General features: G+C 35.9%; 1 protein-coding gene across 1 annotated transcript; it reads right to left on the reverse strand.

Annotated features, from left to right (window-relative positions):
• Positions 1 to 1,281: 1,281 nt before the first annotated feature.
• On the reverse strand, positions 1,282 to 12,113 carry stoml3a (stomatin (EPB72)-like 3a). Its single transcript, XM_048161847.1, has 7 exons — positions 11,957 to 12,113; positions 11,003 to 11,106; positions 10,796 to 10,868; positions 9,117 to 9,199; positions 6,216 to 6,419; positions 5,202 to 5,336; positions 1,282 to 2,628 (listed from the first exon to the last, which is right to left on the reverse strand). The coding sequence occupies exons 1-7, from the start codon at positions 12,036 to 12,038 to the stop codon at positions 2,434 to 2,436; spliced, it is 876 nt and encodes a 291-aa protein (XP_048017804.1). The 5' UTR covers positions 12,039 to 12,113; the 3' UTR covers positions 1,282 to 2,433.
• Positions 12,114 to 12,872: the final 759 nt, after the last annotated feature.

Consider the following 12,872-nt stretch of genomic DNA (forward strand, 5'->3'; position numbering starts at 1 on the left):
AGCAATTAATTCGAAAGCTCTGAATGAAATATTGAAATATCAAACCAACTACCTGTCTGCAGAGGAACACGCTATTCTGTTCCTTGGGTGTCTGCTTGGATTATGTTCATCTTTAGGGTTAGCGAATGAAAGGAAATGTTCAATCAACTAGGTTGTGAAATGCACTGATATTTTTTTCCTTTCTTTTTTTTTTTTTCTATGTGTGTGTCCCATGGACATGATTTTGGAATTTCTGAATGTTTCTTCGTATTCTTAAAGGAATAGGTCAGCCAAAATGAACATTTACTCACTCTCATTTAGTTACAAAATCGTATGTTATTTTTGTCCACAAAACATGAGTTTTGAAGAATCTTACCCTTGTGAAAAAGAAGTGCACTTAATTGTATTGAATGTGCACTTGTAGTGTAGTATGCTTTAAATTTTAAAAGTATATTTAAAAAAAAAAATCTGTAATTGCAGAGAATATAAATTAACCACTTAAGTGTACTTAAATAAAAGGCCACTTAAGTGTACTTAGAGAGTACACTTCAATTACTATATTTCTTAGCATACTCAAGTGCACTTTTAAACATTTTACTTTAAAGTTAAGTGCTGACAAATCGATTAATCATGATTAATCACATCTAACAAGGTTGTAAATATGTGTGTGTGTGTGTGTGTGTGTGTGTGTGTGTATATATATATATATATATATATATATATATATACACACACACACACACACACATTAAATATTCACAAACTTTTGTTATATGCAATTAATCATGATTAATCAATTTGACAGCAATAACTTAAAGCACATTTTAAATAATTTGAACAATCTTTTGTCATGCTTTAAAGAAGTATACTTATTTAGATGTTGACAAACATATTAAAGCACATGTACTTGATTATAATTTAAACTATAGTGTTATTCAATATTACATTTAAAATTGATATATTTGAAATAGCAACTTCATATAAATGTGTAATTACAAATATTTAAAATACATGACATACAACTTTCAGTAGAAATGATAAAAGTATATTTTAGTTTACCATAAACATTTAGTTTGTCAGTACATTCAGCAGTAAACTTTAGCTGTATTTCAAAGACAATATAATGATTAATTTATATATAAATATGTACTTAAGTCCTACTTAAGTTAAAAGTTATAATGCATTTTCATTTAATTGCAAATAATATGTCTGAAAACATGATTCAGTTCACACTTAAAGTATGTTTTTTTCCATAAGTACTCTTTCATTGCTAATGTGCACTTTTTCACAAGGGAATGTAGCGTTTTTCCATACAACAGTTTATAGTGACTATAAGCTGACTATCTCCAAAAAAGATGTTAAAGCACCATAAACATCATAAACAGTAATACATATGACTTGTGTATTATGTTCCAAGTTTTCTAAATCCATACAATGAACTACCATTGTATGGATAAAAGCTGCATGAAGACTTCACAACTCTTTTGTGTTCTGCAGGACAAAAAAGAAGAGCATGCGAGTTTGATACAATTTAAAGGCCCGTTCACACCAAGAGCGATAACTATAATGATAACTATATTAGTGTCCACACCAACGCACAATATTGTTCTGTTTATTCTAAGTGCATGCTGTAGTTTTGTCGTCTGCCACTTTAAATGTCCAAGCTCTTTAAAGCAGAATGGATTCTGATTGGCTGTCAATGTTTTCGGGAAAAAATTGTTCTGAAAGTGATTCCAATGGTATCGTTTCTCTGTGCCGTTATTGTTATAGTGGTGTGGACTCTGCTTTTCTTTTATCTTTAGAATGGTTTTTAGATCCATATCTTTATCGTTATCACTGTAATTATTGTCCTTGGAGTGAATGGGCCTTAATGGTGAATAAATAATGACACAATGTTAATCATTTGATGAACTGTTCCTTTAAATTGAATACAAACACAACTGTCTGTTATCGTATATTTAAGAGAGGATTGTACCATGATTGTGTTACTGAAATGTCCTCGTTTTTTTTCTCTTCTCCTAATTTGTGTTGTACAGCTTGTATGAGCTTTATGTGTGATCTATGTTACAACACGTTAATGGAAAAGCATGTCTTAACGCTGTGATATACAGTAATTTATTTGATTCAAACCTTGTTAGTGTAGCTAATCACTGTTGTGATGCATTCAGAAACTCTTTTGATGATTATGTTGCACTTTATTGCACTTTGGGTTTATTAAAAGATCATGTAAAAGCGTCCTGTTTCTTCCTTTTAAATGAGCTGAAAGTCAGCTACAAGACTTTTGAAGGAAATTAATAATTTTTAGTCTGTTAAAGAGTCATAACTATATTTCACTACCCAGTTAATTTAATGCATAAAGGCTGTATTGTTTCTCACTGAATTATGTTTCACCTGGAAATGTCACATTACATAACTTTCTAAGAACACAAGTAGTGGAGCTTTAATCTCGATTCATCAATCTCTTTTAGATATGAAATGCTGAATGATATCAATGGGCAAGGGGAAGATAATGGTGGAGTTTCTTTCTGCTGCGATGTTGTTCAGAGTCTGGAGGTATCGCAGCTGAAGAGCTGATGGAGACTCAGCCATCACCAGAGACGCTTCCTTCAGGGCCCGCGAGGCGTTCATCTCACCCTCAGCTGCAATCACCTACACACACATACAAGAATAATACACTTGAGCCACATGTGTCAAAAGTTGTGTCTGATATATGGATTTTCCTCAGCGTAATGTATTCATCTCAGATATAATATTTGATTGTAGGGCTGTAATTTAGATTTTCTCTAAACGATCCCTGAAGAGCCTTGAGAAATCTCAATCCAAATAAATAGCTTAATTTAAGGGGGAAGTGTGTGTATTTTTTGTCATATAAAAGTAATTTCTCATATCCCAGTTTATAAGGGGGTGCAAAATAGTGCCTGAAAACAAAATGAAAAAGAAAACGCAAAATAGCGCCTGTCTAACTATAAAATACATGTTTTATTTTTGGTCAAACTTCATATTAGATGGCCTTGTGCTACCTACAAGACTATGGATTTACAATATGTAACTGCATGTTATTTAACTACAAATGTAACTTTTAACAAATTTAACAACAAATTCCCACATTTAGTGCTAATGAGTTTGAGGAATGGTTGTGTTTAGGAGTAAGAGTAGGGTTAGGCTTATAATTATAGGGGTTAGAGTTACGGTTACAGTTGTTAGGGGTGAAGTAGGCTATATGTTAATTAAAGGCAAGTACTTTAGATGTAATTACAGTGCACCAATGCACGCAAGTCAAAATCTGCTAGGGGTAATAATGAAACGGTTTTAGAAAGTGATTTTCACTATTTTTTACAATAGGATCTGCATTTTCATGAGTTTAAATAAAAGATCTTTGTTATAATAGACAATAAAAACAACTTTGTGCATCAAAACCACTCCTTTTCACTTCGGTAAAGTTGGTTTTATATTCGCACATTCGGACTTCTGATAAATTCAGACTTTCCAATAAATGTGCAATAAATTAATGTTTGCGAATTTTAAGCAGCGACATGATATTGACAACCAACGACTGACAACTTACAACATTTTTCAGTCGATCAAAATAGGCCAGTATTGTTTTAATGGCATATTTACTTGTGAATGTCCACTGAATGTCCAATGTAGTGTGATTAACAAGGCTATTGAATATGGATGTCCGAATGTGCGAATATAAAACCAACTTTACCCAAGTCTCCTTTTCTTGGTAAAAGAAAAATATGAACTTGATTTTCAAGTCAATTAATTTGTGTCGGCTGAATGTAAACATTTTTGACTAGCCAAACATATTAGTCTCTGAGTAACAATTTATTTAAGCCATGAAATAAACTTCATTTCGTAAAATAAGTATAATGAATTTCGAACACAATGTTTTATAATTACCCAAAATTGCGTGAGTTTTCCCCTCACGCATGTTATCACATCCGTCAAAAACTGAGGTTGGATGTCAGTTGGAATATTAGAACAAAAAACAATCGACACACTCATGGACATCAATCAATTCACTGAATACTTGCTAAGAAATAAATAATTATTACTACGTTATGAGTTATCCATTTTCAAATACACATCATTTAAATATCACAACATCGATGTATGTCAAAAAATAATGTGCACAATACACGGTAGTATATTCCTTAGGACCATGCGAGGTCACAGTGCTTTATCGCCGCCATTTTTGTGCCCGGTCACAGCTGAGTGATCTGTTTGACTACGAGGTCTCTACGGAACAAACATTTCTGAATTTGTGGGTGTTTTCACACTGGTGGGTGTTTATAAATCATGCAATGAAAATGATCCCCTTCACCCTACCCACACTCTGACATGGGCAAATCAGGTAACGCTCTCAATGATCTGGTAACACCTATTGTCCTGCAGAGACCTATACTTTATCTGTTTTGATCTATGGTCACTACAACTACCAGAGGAAGATCAACGAAACACTCCCAGAAGGTTCACACAGGGTTACAGTACAGTATAACCCGGGATATATTATGCTGCTAGCTGTAACAACAGTTGTCAGAGAAACCCAGAACTACAATTTTATTCAAACTCAAAGTTAGATTGGCTAAAAAAATGGTTGGCTTCAATGAGAAGGGACACTGGCAGCCAAACAGCAATGCACAACATTAATAACTACTGGGACTGTCATTTACATAACATTATTATGAGAACACTATTGTAATAAAACATTGTGAATTCAATGTGTTTATTTGTTGTTTCAGCGGACTTACGGCCATAGTTGGCTAACGATGCTTTCGGGAAACTCACCTCTGATTAGCACATAACTTAGTTCAAGCTTGTGCATTCACATCATTTTGTGCAGATATAAGTCATAATATTAAATTTATGTAGTATAAATATCTGATTAATCTCATATAGGATGCGTTTCGTTGAGGTAAATAACTTTAGCTTCAGCGCGAGCTCTCAAACAGCAACGCAAAACATTAATAACTATGATTGGGGCTGTCATATGCATATCTTTAAGGATAATTTATTATGTACGTTGCCACTGTTTGGTGTAGACTGCATATTTTTGCTAAGACAATGCATTGCAACAAAATAAGGCTTTGTGGATCTTAGTTTCCATTATTTGTACAACCTATATTAAATTTTGTGCCCTTTATTTGGGCAGTATTGAGCTGACTTTCATAATTGAATACCAGCACAAGAAGCATTAGAGTTGGTTATGGGAGTCTCACCTTGGCACGGGCTTCTCGAGTTGCTTCAGCCTCTGCAGCCATGGCTCTCTGGAGCTGGAGAGGCAGTTTAACATCCTTTATCTCCACTCGCTCCACTTTAATGCCCCATACGCCAGTGGCCTCATCCAAGGCAATCTGTCATCAAGATGATACAAAGCTATCAGGATCCATGAGTATGATTCAGCCGTACAGCTGAAGCATCAGTTTAACAGCAAAGAAATAATCCTGGGCTGTGTTCAAAGTTGTCTCCTATACCCGTAAACACTGTACTATTTGCTCATTTAATATTTAGCGATTTTTTTAAGCTTTTGCTACTTTCATTTAGTCGGCATGAAGTTGTGATAGTGTTTTCTTCCCTATTTTGATGTATATCCAATTGAAACAGTTTGTCAAATAAGATAGGACGGGACTTGATTTTGTCCATAGGGAATTGATTGGATGGTTGTGGTCGATCTCATGTGAGTGACCTGGCATACACATAACACATTATCAATTTATGTTTTCAAATCCAGGATTGTTAGGCTGCATAAATTAGGTCAGCCGGAACCGGGAACACTTCCTATAACACCAGATGTACTCATTACATCAGAAGAAGACTGGCATCTACGCTAATATTAGTCTCTCTGTTATCCCGAGGTTTACCGTAGTCAGCCGGATCCGGGCCGTATCCAGGTGAGATCGAGGACATGTGCCTAGACATGACAACAACGCAGCTCTGAAGTGTCAGCAGAGATTGTGTCAACTAGATCATCCACTGTGAAGGCCTCATCGACACGACAGCCAGCGGCACAGATCCTCAACAGACCATCCCATACTGGCGTGATGAATACGATCTTTGACTAAATGGAACTGGAATAAATACTTTGACTGTTGCGAGCCCAATCGGACTTATGAAAGCTGCCTGAATCATAATCATGCACTGTTCGCTGTTGGCCAGAGGAGAACTGGCCCCCCGACTGAGTTGTCTTGCCCTTGCACCAGTAAACATGTGGTCAGAGAAGAGAGTTCTTGTACCTGCATGCTGTTTGAAATGCCCTCTCTGTCAGACAGCAGCTCAGACAGGTTTTTTGTGCCCAGGACGTTTCTCAGGGTGGTCTGTGCCAACAGCCGTGTTGCGTGGTCTGAATTGGACACGTTGACAACGGAACAGATCGGGTCAAAGACACGAAAGTACACCACTCCATCCACACTCACGGTCACAGAGTCCTTCGTCAGGAACTGTTCTCACATAAACACATATAGATACTCATCTTGTCATATTGATCTAAACCTTTATGAATTATTTATTCAAATTTAGCTTGCCAAATCGTGTTAATTTAACATTATATTTGTATGACTGTTTTATTTGGCAAACTTTGGGTTGTCATAAGGGCTACATACCTGTAAATAGTGTTGGGGGTAATGCATTACAAGTAATGTGAGTTATGTAATCAGATTACTTTTTACAAGCAACTAGTAAAGTAATGCTTAAAAACAGATTCAATATTCCTCAGAAAGAATAAAACCAGTGAAATGCAAACCTGCAATTATTAAATGTTAAATTACACAAATATACTTTATGTATTTAATCTCACTTTATTAACCAATGTCTTTGCTGCTGACTTTTGAAGATCCAAGCCCACATCGAGCACACTAATAAGTAAAAAATGACTTAATAAACATTACATTTGTGTTTCATTTTTTGTTTATTTTCATTGTTAAAGTCTGTTGAACTTTCTTCCCCTGCATCCTATTCTTCTGCGATCAAGAATGGCAGCACAGCTGAAAGCTTAAAGGCAGGGTAGGTAAAAAATGTATAAAAAACTTTTTTTTCAAAATTTGTTTAAACTTTATATATATATCAATACATAATTAAAATGTAAGTACTCTGAAAAAGAAAGTATAAAAATCGAGTGTCTGTAGACCTCTCACGACTGTTTTAAAGACAGCTCATTATTTCCATTCACTCCACCCCCTCCCTTCTGGGCTCCTTCCAAAGCCACGCCCCCAAAACGCATGAACGCGCGACTCCGACCACTGAGCTGGAAGACGCATTATTTACCTGAGACGAGCGGAGAGGAAGGAGCACAGTGCATGTAGTGACATCATGTCAGAATCACATGTAATAAAAATAACTTTATAACTATGAAGATAAACAAACGATGTATTTTAGTACTCACTATCAAGCTAGCATATTGATATTGGTAAAGTTTAAAATATATATTTTTTGATTCGCTAACGAGCTAGTTATCTATAAGGCAAAGCTAAAAACAGGTTGCATGATACACGTTTTTCCATTACCATCATTTACACTGTGATGAAGATGAATTTCGTGTAAGATTCATAACATATACGTTGTTCTACAGATAAACAGAGTAACATACACTCAAATATCAACTCACAACTGCATTGCAGACACAAAATAATAACACACACATACAACAAAGTGTGTACGACACACACAGATACAAGATAAAGACATCAGTAAACATAGGTAGAGAATATAAAAACAAAACAAAGGCGAAAAAAAACGTGCAGGTAAACTTACAGGTGAACATGGTAAAAGAGTTAGACAGAGGGTAAATATAGTTCTAAGAAAAGTTCCTAGATGCGGAGTAACGTTAGGCCTACTATCTGTTAAACATGTATTTAGTTATCTAAAGCAAAATTATGCACAATTCAACACTATAGCTATCATCTTGAGCTAGGCCTATAGATTATTTATAGTCTCTACAACGGCTCGCTGAGTAATGTTATGTTAGCTATATTACGCAGCTACGTGTGCTAATGACACATGCTTCATGAAAAAATAAACAAAAAAATATGTATGATCAAACTACAAAAAGAAAGATTTACCTGTCCAGCAGAAATAAAGCCATCAAGGAGTCACTTTTCAGCCCCTTGAGTTCCCTCAGTTCTCGCCATCGCTGGAAAGCCACGCCGATATTAACCTTTACTGTCGATGATATTAACTCGCGTTTTATTTCTTTGTTTATCCAAAGACTTTTTGTTCATTGCCTTTTCTTGTACTGTTACTGTATTCCTTTTTTTGCCTGGTTTGCCTTCACTAACTGCATAGGCCGGTACTGTGAATTTTGCTTGCTGTTTCTCTGCCCTTGTTTTGGTATTCCTAGGATCGCGTGCCTCTTGAATTCCCCAAATCAAACATGCGCGCGCAAGTGGGCAGGTCATGTGTGGCAAAAGGGTGGTTGCCATGGTTGCGAGAGAGTGACAGTCGCCTAAGCCAATCCTATGTTTCGTCCCGAATGGAAATAATGAGCTGTGTTTAATACAGATTAAACGGTCTAGAGTCACTCGATTTTTATACTCTTTTTATCAGAGTACTTACATTTTAATTATGCATTGATATATATAGAAAGTTTAAACAAATTTGGAACAAAATTTCTTATCTACCCTGCCTTTAATTTGCATTTTCTTCAGCCTGAGGCTTATTTCAATTTTGGTGTGAAAGGCCCTTTACATTTGCCAAAAATAGAACTTTGCTTTTGTTATTAAACAAAAAGTCCAGCCCATGTGAGAAAATGTAAATCAAAAGTAACGCAACATTACTTTTATAAAAAAAAATCAACCAAGTAACACTTTTTTTAGGGGGTAACACAATATTGTAATGCATTACTTTCCCCAACACTGTCTGCAACCCTCTATCAGAATATATATGTTGCCATCGTCAACTAAAAGTATATTAAAAAAAAAATCCTTTATTGAAATAAAGCAAGATTTCAAAGATCAACAATGTTTCTCAAAAATTGCTTACTGCACCTTTAAAAAAATAAAAAAATAAATAAATACTGAAAATTTGTAATATTGCCTAAAATAACTGAAATAAAATGCATTTAAGTACTAAAATTACTAAATAAGCTAAATTGAAATATTTCAAAAATACAAAACAAAACAAATAAAACAAATACTTCTTACCTCTTGAGCAGGAATATCAAATGTCACAGTTCTCAAGTCCACCTTCCTGAATGTATCAGTGCATGGCAGCACAAAGAAAATTCCTATAAAATAATTGTATAAACAATATTCAAATGTAGACAATTATATATATAAAGAAATATGAACAGGGATGTTTTTCTATTAATGACTTATTACATTATGTACAGTCATGTGAAAAAGAAAGTACACGCTCTTTGAATGAACAACAACACATGATTCAATAACTTGAAGTAATCGTTTTCTTATGTCTTTATCAGTCTCTCACATTGTTGTGGAGTAATTTTGGCCCACTCTTCTTTAAGACATTGCTTCAGTTCATTGGGGTTGCGGGTATGTGTTTATGCACAGCTCTTGCCTACAGCATTTCCATCAGGATGAGGTCTGGACTTGACTGGGCTATTGCAACACCTTGATTCTTTTCTTTTTCAGCCATTCTGCTGTAGATTTGCTGGTGTTCTTGGGATCATTGTCCTGTTGCATGACCTTAAGCTTTAGGACAGATGGTCTCACATTTGACTCAAAAATACTTTGGTATACAGAAGAGTTCATGGTCAACTCAATGACTGCATGGTGCCCAGGGCCTTGTGGCTGCAAAACAAGCCCAAATCATCACCCCTCCACCACCGTGCTTGACAGTTGGTATGAGGTGTATGTGCTGATATGCTGTGTTTGGTTTTCGCCAAATTTGGCGCTGTACATTATGGCCAAACATCTCCATTTTGGTCTTTTCTGTCCAAAGGACATTGTTCCATAAGTAGCTGTGTGGTTTGTAGTTAGTGGTTTGTTCAGATGAAACATTGCAAACCTAAGCCATGCTCTTTTTAGACAGAAGAGGCCTTCTCCTAGCAACACTTCCAAACATGCCATACTTGTTTAGTCTTTTTCTAACTGTGCTCTCATGAACTTTAACATTTAACATGTTCAACTGAGGCCTGTAGAGTCGGAGGTGTAGCTCTTGGGTTTTTTGCAGTATCTCTGAGCAGTGCACAGTCTTACCTTGGGGTGAATTTGCAGGGATGTCCACTCCTGGGAAGATTGGAAACTGTCTTGAATGTTTTCCACTTGCGAATAATCTTCCTCACTGTAGAATGATGGACTTGCAAATCATTTAAAATAGCCTTATAACCCTTCCCAGATTGATAGGCAACAACAATTGCTTCTCTAAGATCATTGCTGATGTCTTTCCGCCTTGGCATTGTGTTAACACACACCTGAATACTCCAGACCAGCAAACTGCTAAAACGTCTGCTTTTATAGAGGTGAAACACTTGCTGATGATCAATTAGTCAAAGGTATTTGATTAGCAGCACCTGACTGCAACTTACCCTCTTAATTCCTATGGAAGCAGTAAGGGTGTAGTTTTTCACACATGGCTTCTCCATTTTGGCCTAGTTTTTGTTAAATAAATAATGTCACGGTGTAATATGTCATGTGCTGTTGTTCATCTTAGGTTGTATTTACCTAATTTTAAGACATGCTAAGGACAAGATGATTTTTTTTCATTATGTCCTGATATGTAAAACCCTTGAATTCAAAGAGGGTGTACTTTCTTTTTCACATGACTGTATTATTTAACAATTTTGATTTCTTTGATTAATGGGACCCAGGTGTTAAATAGATTCCAATATGCTGAGATTGAAAATGAAAACCTTTCATACCAGGTCCTTTTGGTTTCTTGTCCACAATACGACCTAATCGAAAAATCACGGCCCTTTCATACTCCCTCACAATCTAAGAATGAGCCAATGAGTAAAATGTATGTACAGTCAGTCATCATTTACATTGATGATAATTACTGTGTTGAACAAGACATTGATTTGTTTATGGAAAATCTATCATAACAGTCTTCTTAAAACACACCTTACCTTGATGCACATAAAAATGGTAACAGGAAGAAATCCAATGGTGATAATGATGGCGATAAAGATAATGAACCAGCCGAAGCATCCCAGTGAGGGTGATTTATCATCTGAAAGACATGGAGCCAACATTTTGTGGGACTTTCCATGCATGGTACAACCTCGATTGTTTTTTAAAAAAGAATAAGAGGCACAAATTTGTGGGAGATCTTTAAGAGATCACCTCAATCAATCAAATATGGAAACCTTTCTACAGCATGATAGAAATACAAGTAATGGGAAATAAAAAAGTTTAACAATATTTATTTCAAACTAGCTAACCCTTGCTAAGTAATCTTAAATGTGGCTAAATGTGCAACCCTGTTACTAACAACACTGTTACATTCTGTTGTTTTGTGCATTTGATTTTTTTCCCGTTTGAAAATCTCCTGAGTTGGATAATGAACATTTTATGTGAAGCACCTTCTTTTGTGTCCTACGTCAGTGTCCTAAAATGGCTACAAAATTAAACGTATAGCTGAAACACATTTAAACTTTATTAAAGAAGCCTCTTGAAGGTTTACTGGCAAAGGTTGTGATACATGCAAACCAGACAATGAGATAATGCCCTGACAGTTTAATCAATGGGATATTAAATTTCTTTTTATCCCTAGATTACATGTCAGGTAAACATATCAAATTCCACAGAGACACTCCTGCTGACTTACCACGTGCTTACGATCACGCATACAATCCCTCACTGCATGTATTAGTATCACGGTCCGTAAGAACTTAGTCATGTACAAAAGTGACATAGACATTATTTGCCAAGGAGTATTGTTATGGTACAATAAATATAAACACCTTTTTTCATTTTATTGACAGTTTTGTTAATTATTACAATTGCAGTTAAAATAAAAAACATATTTTAGTAATGTTAGGAAATTTTTAACTAAGATTTTAAGATGTACACAGGCATACCTTGTATTATATGTCTTCCACTCTCAGTCTCCCGGTCTTGAACCCGGTTTACGGTGGTCATCTTGAGGAGCGACACAAGCATAAGATGTGTTATGGCAGATGGCAGGTAACAGAAGCTTTTAACGTGTGCTCATCTTCCCATGAGGGTGTGTCCTGCCTCCCGCTAGACCACAATACTGGAGGAGGGGAGCATTCGGACTCATTTGATATCTGTGAATGCCATGAACCTGAATATTGTGTGGTGCAAAGTTATATTTTATTTGTTCAAATATTTTTTTATCAAATATTGTTTTAGCTGTAGTGGGAAATTTATAATTCAAAGATTTCTGCACCATCACAAGGCATGAAATCTGGGATGTGTAATCACATATCATACCATCACACATGAAAACTGTTTACATATGAACAGATATGACCTGTGTATTATGTCTGCTAAACTAAAATTCCAATATCATATTTTTTGCTGTAGTTGTTGGTTAAAGGGGCCATGACATGGATTTTTTATTTTAATATCTTCCTTGAGGTTCAATTATAATTCACTTATAAGTTATTTTTGCACAAATATAAAAAATGTTTCGGTTACTAATGTAACCTCGGTCGGTTCCATGAGATGCACCCTAAGGACTATGGATAGATCCCAGGGCAGAAGTGTAAGGGGGCAAGGCGGATTCAGTCTTTAGGACTTTAAGGAACTTCACAATTAAGGCAGGAACACACCAAGCCGACGGTCGGCCATCGGGCAGTTTTTCTTCGTTGGCCGACTAAGTTTTTCTCAGTGTGTTCCACACCGTCGGCTGAAGTTGGTCCTCGTTGGCTTTTATTCGGCCGATTTGAAAAGTTGAATTGGCGTTGGAGCTCGTCGGTCCGTCGGGCCATCTGATCATTCTGATTGGCTGTTCTGCTACTGCCGCCTGCT

This window comes from Megalobrama amblycephala, linkage group LG16, assembly GCF_018812025.1.
Source record: "Megalobrama amblycephala isolate DHTTF-2021 linkage group LG16, ASM1881202v1, whole genome shotgun sequence".
NCBI classification, from domain to species: Eukaryota; Metazoa; Chordata; class Actinopteri; order Cypriniformes; family Xenocyprididae; genus Megalobrama; species Megalobrama amblycephala.

Excerpts from the sequence above, each read along its gene's own strand:
- stoml3a (XM_048161847.1), bottom strand. The coding sequence starts at position 12,038 with ATGCTTGTGTCGCTCCTCAAGATGACCACCGTAAACCGGGTTCAAGAC. Across the intron at positions 9,200-10,795 it reads CAAGAAACCAAAAGGACCTG|GAATTTTCTTTGTGCTGCCA; the intron begins GTATGAAAGGTT and ends ATTATTTTATAG. Across the intron at positions 6,420-9,116 it reads TTGATATTCCTGCTCAAGAG|TTCCTGACGAAGGACTCTGT; the intron begins GTAAGAAGTATT and ends ATGTGAGAACAG.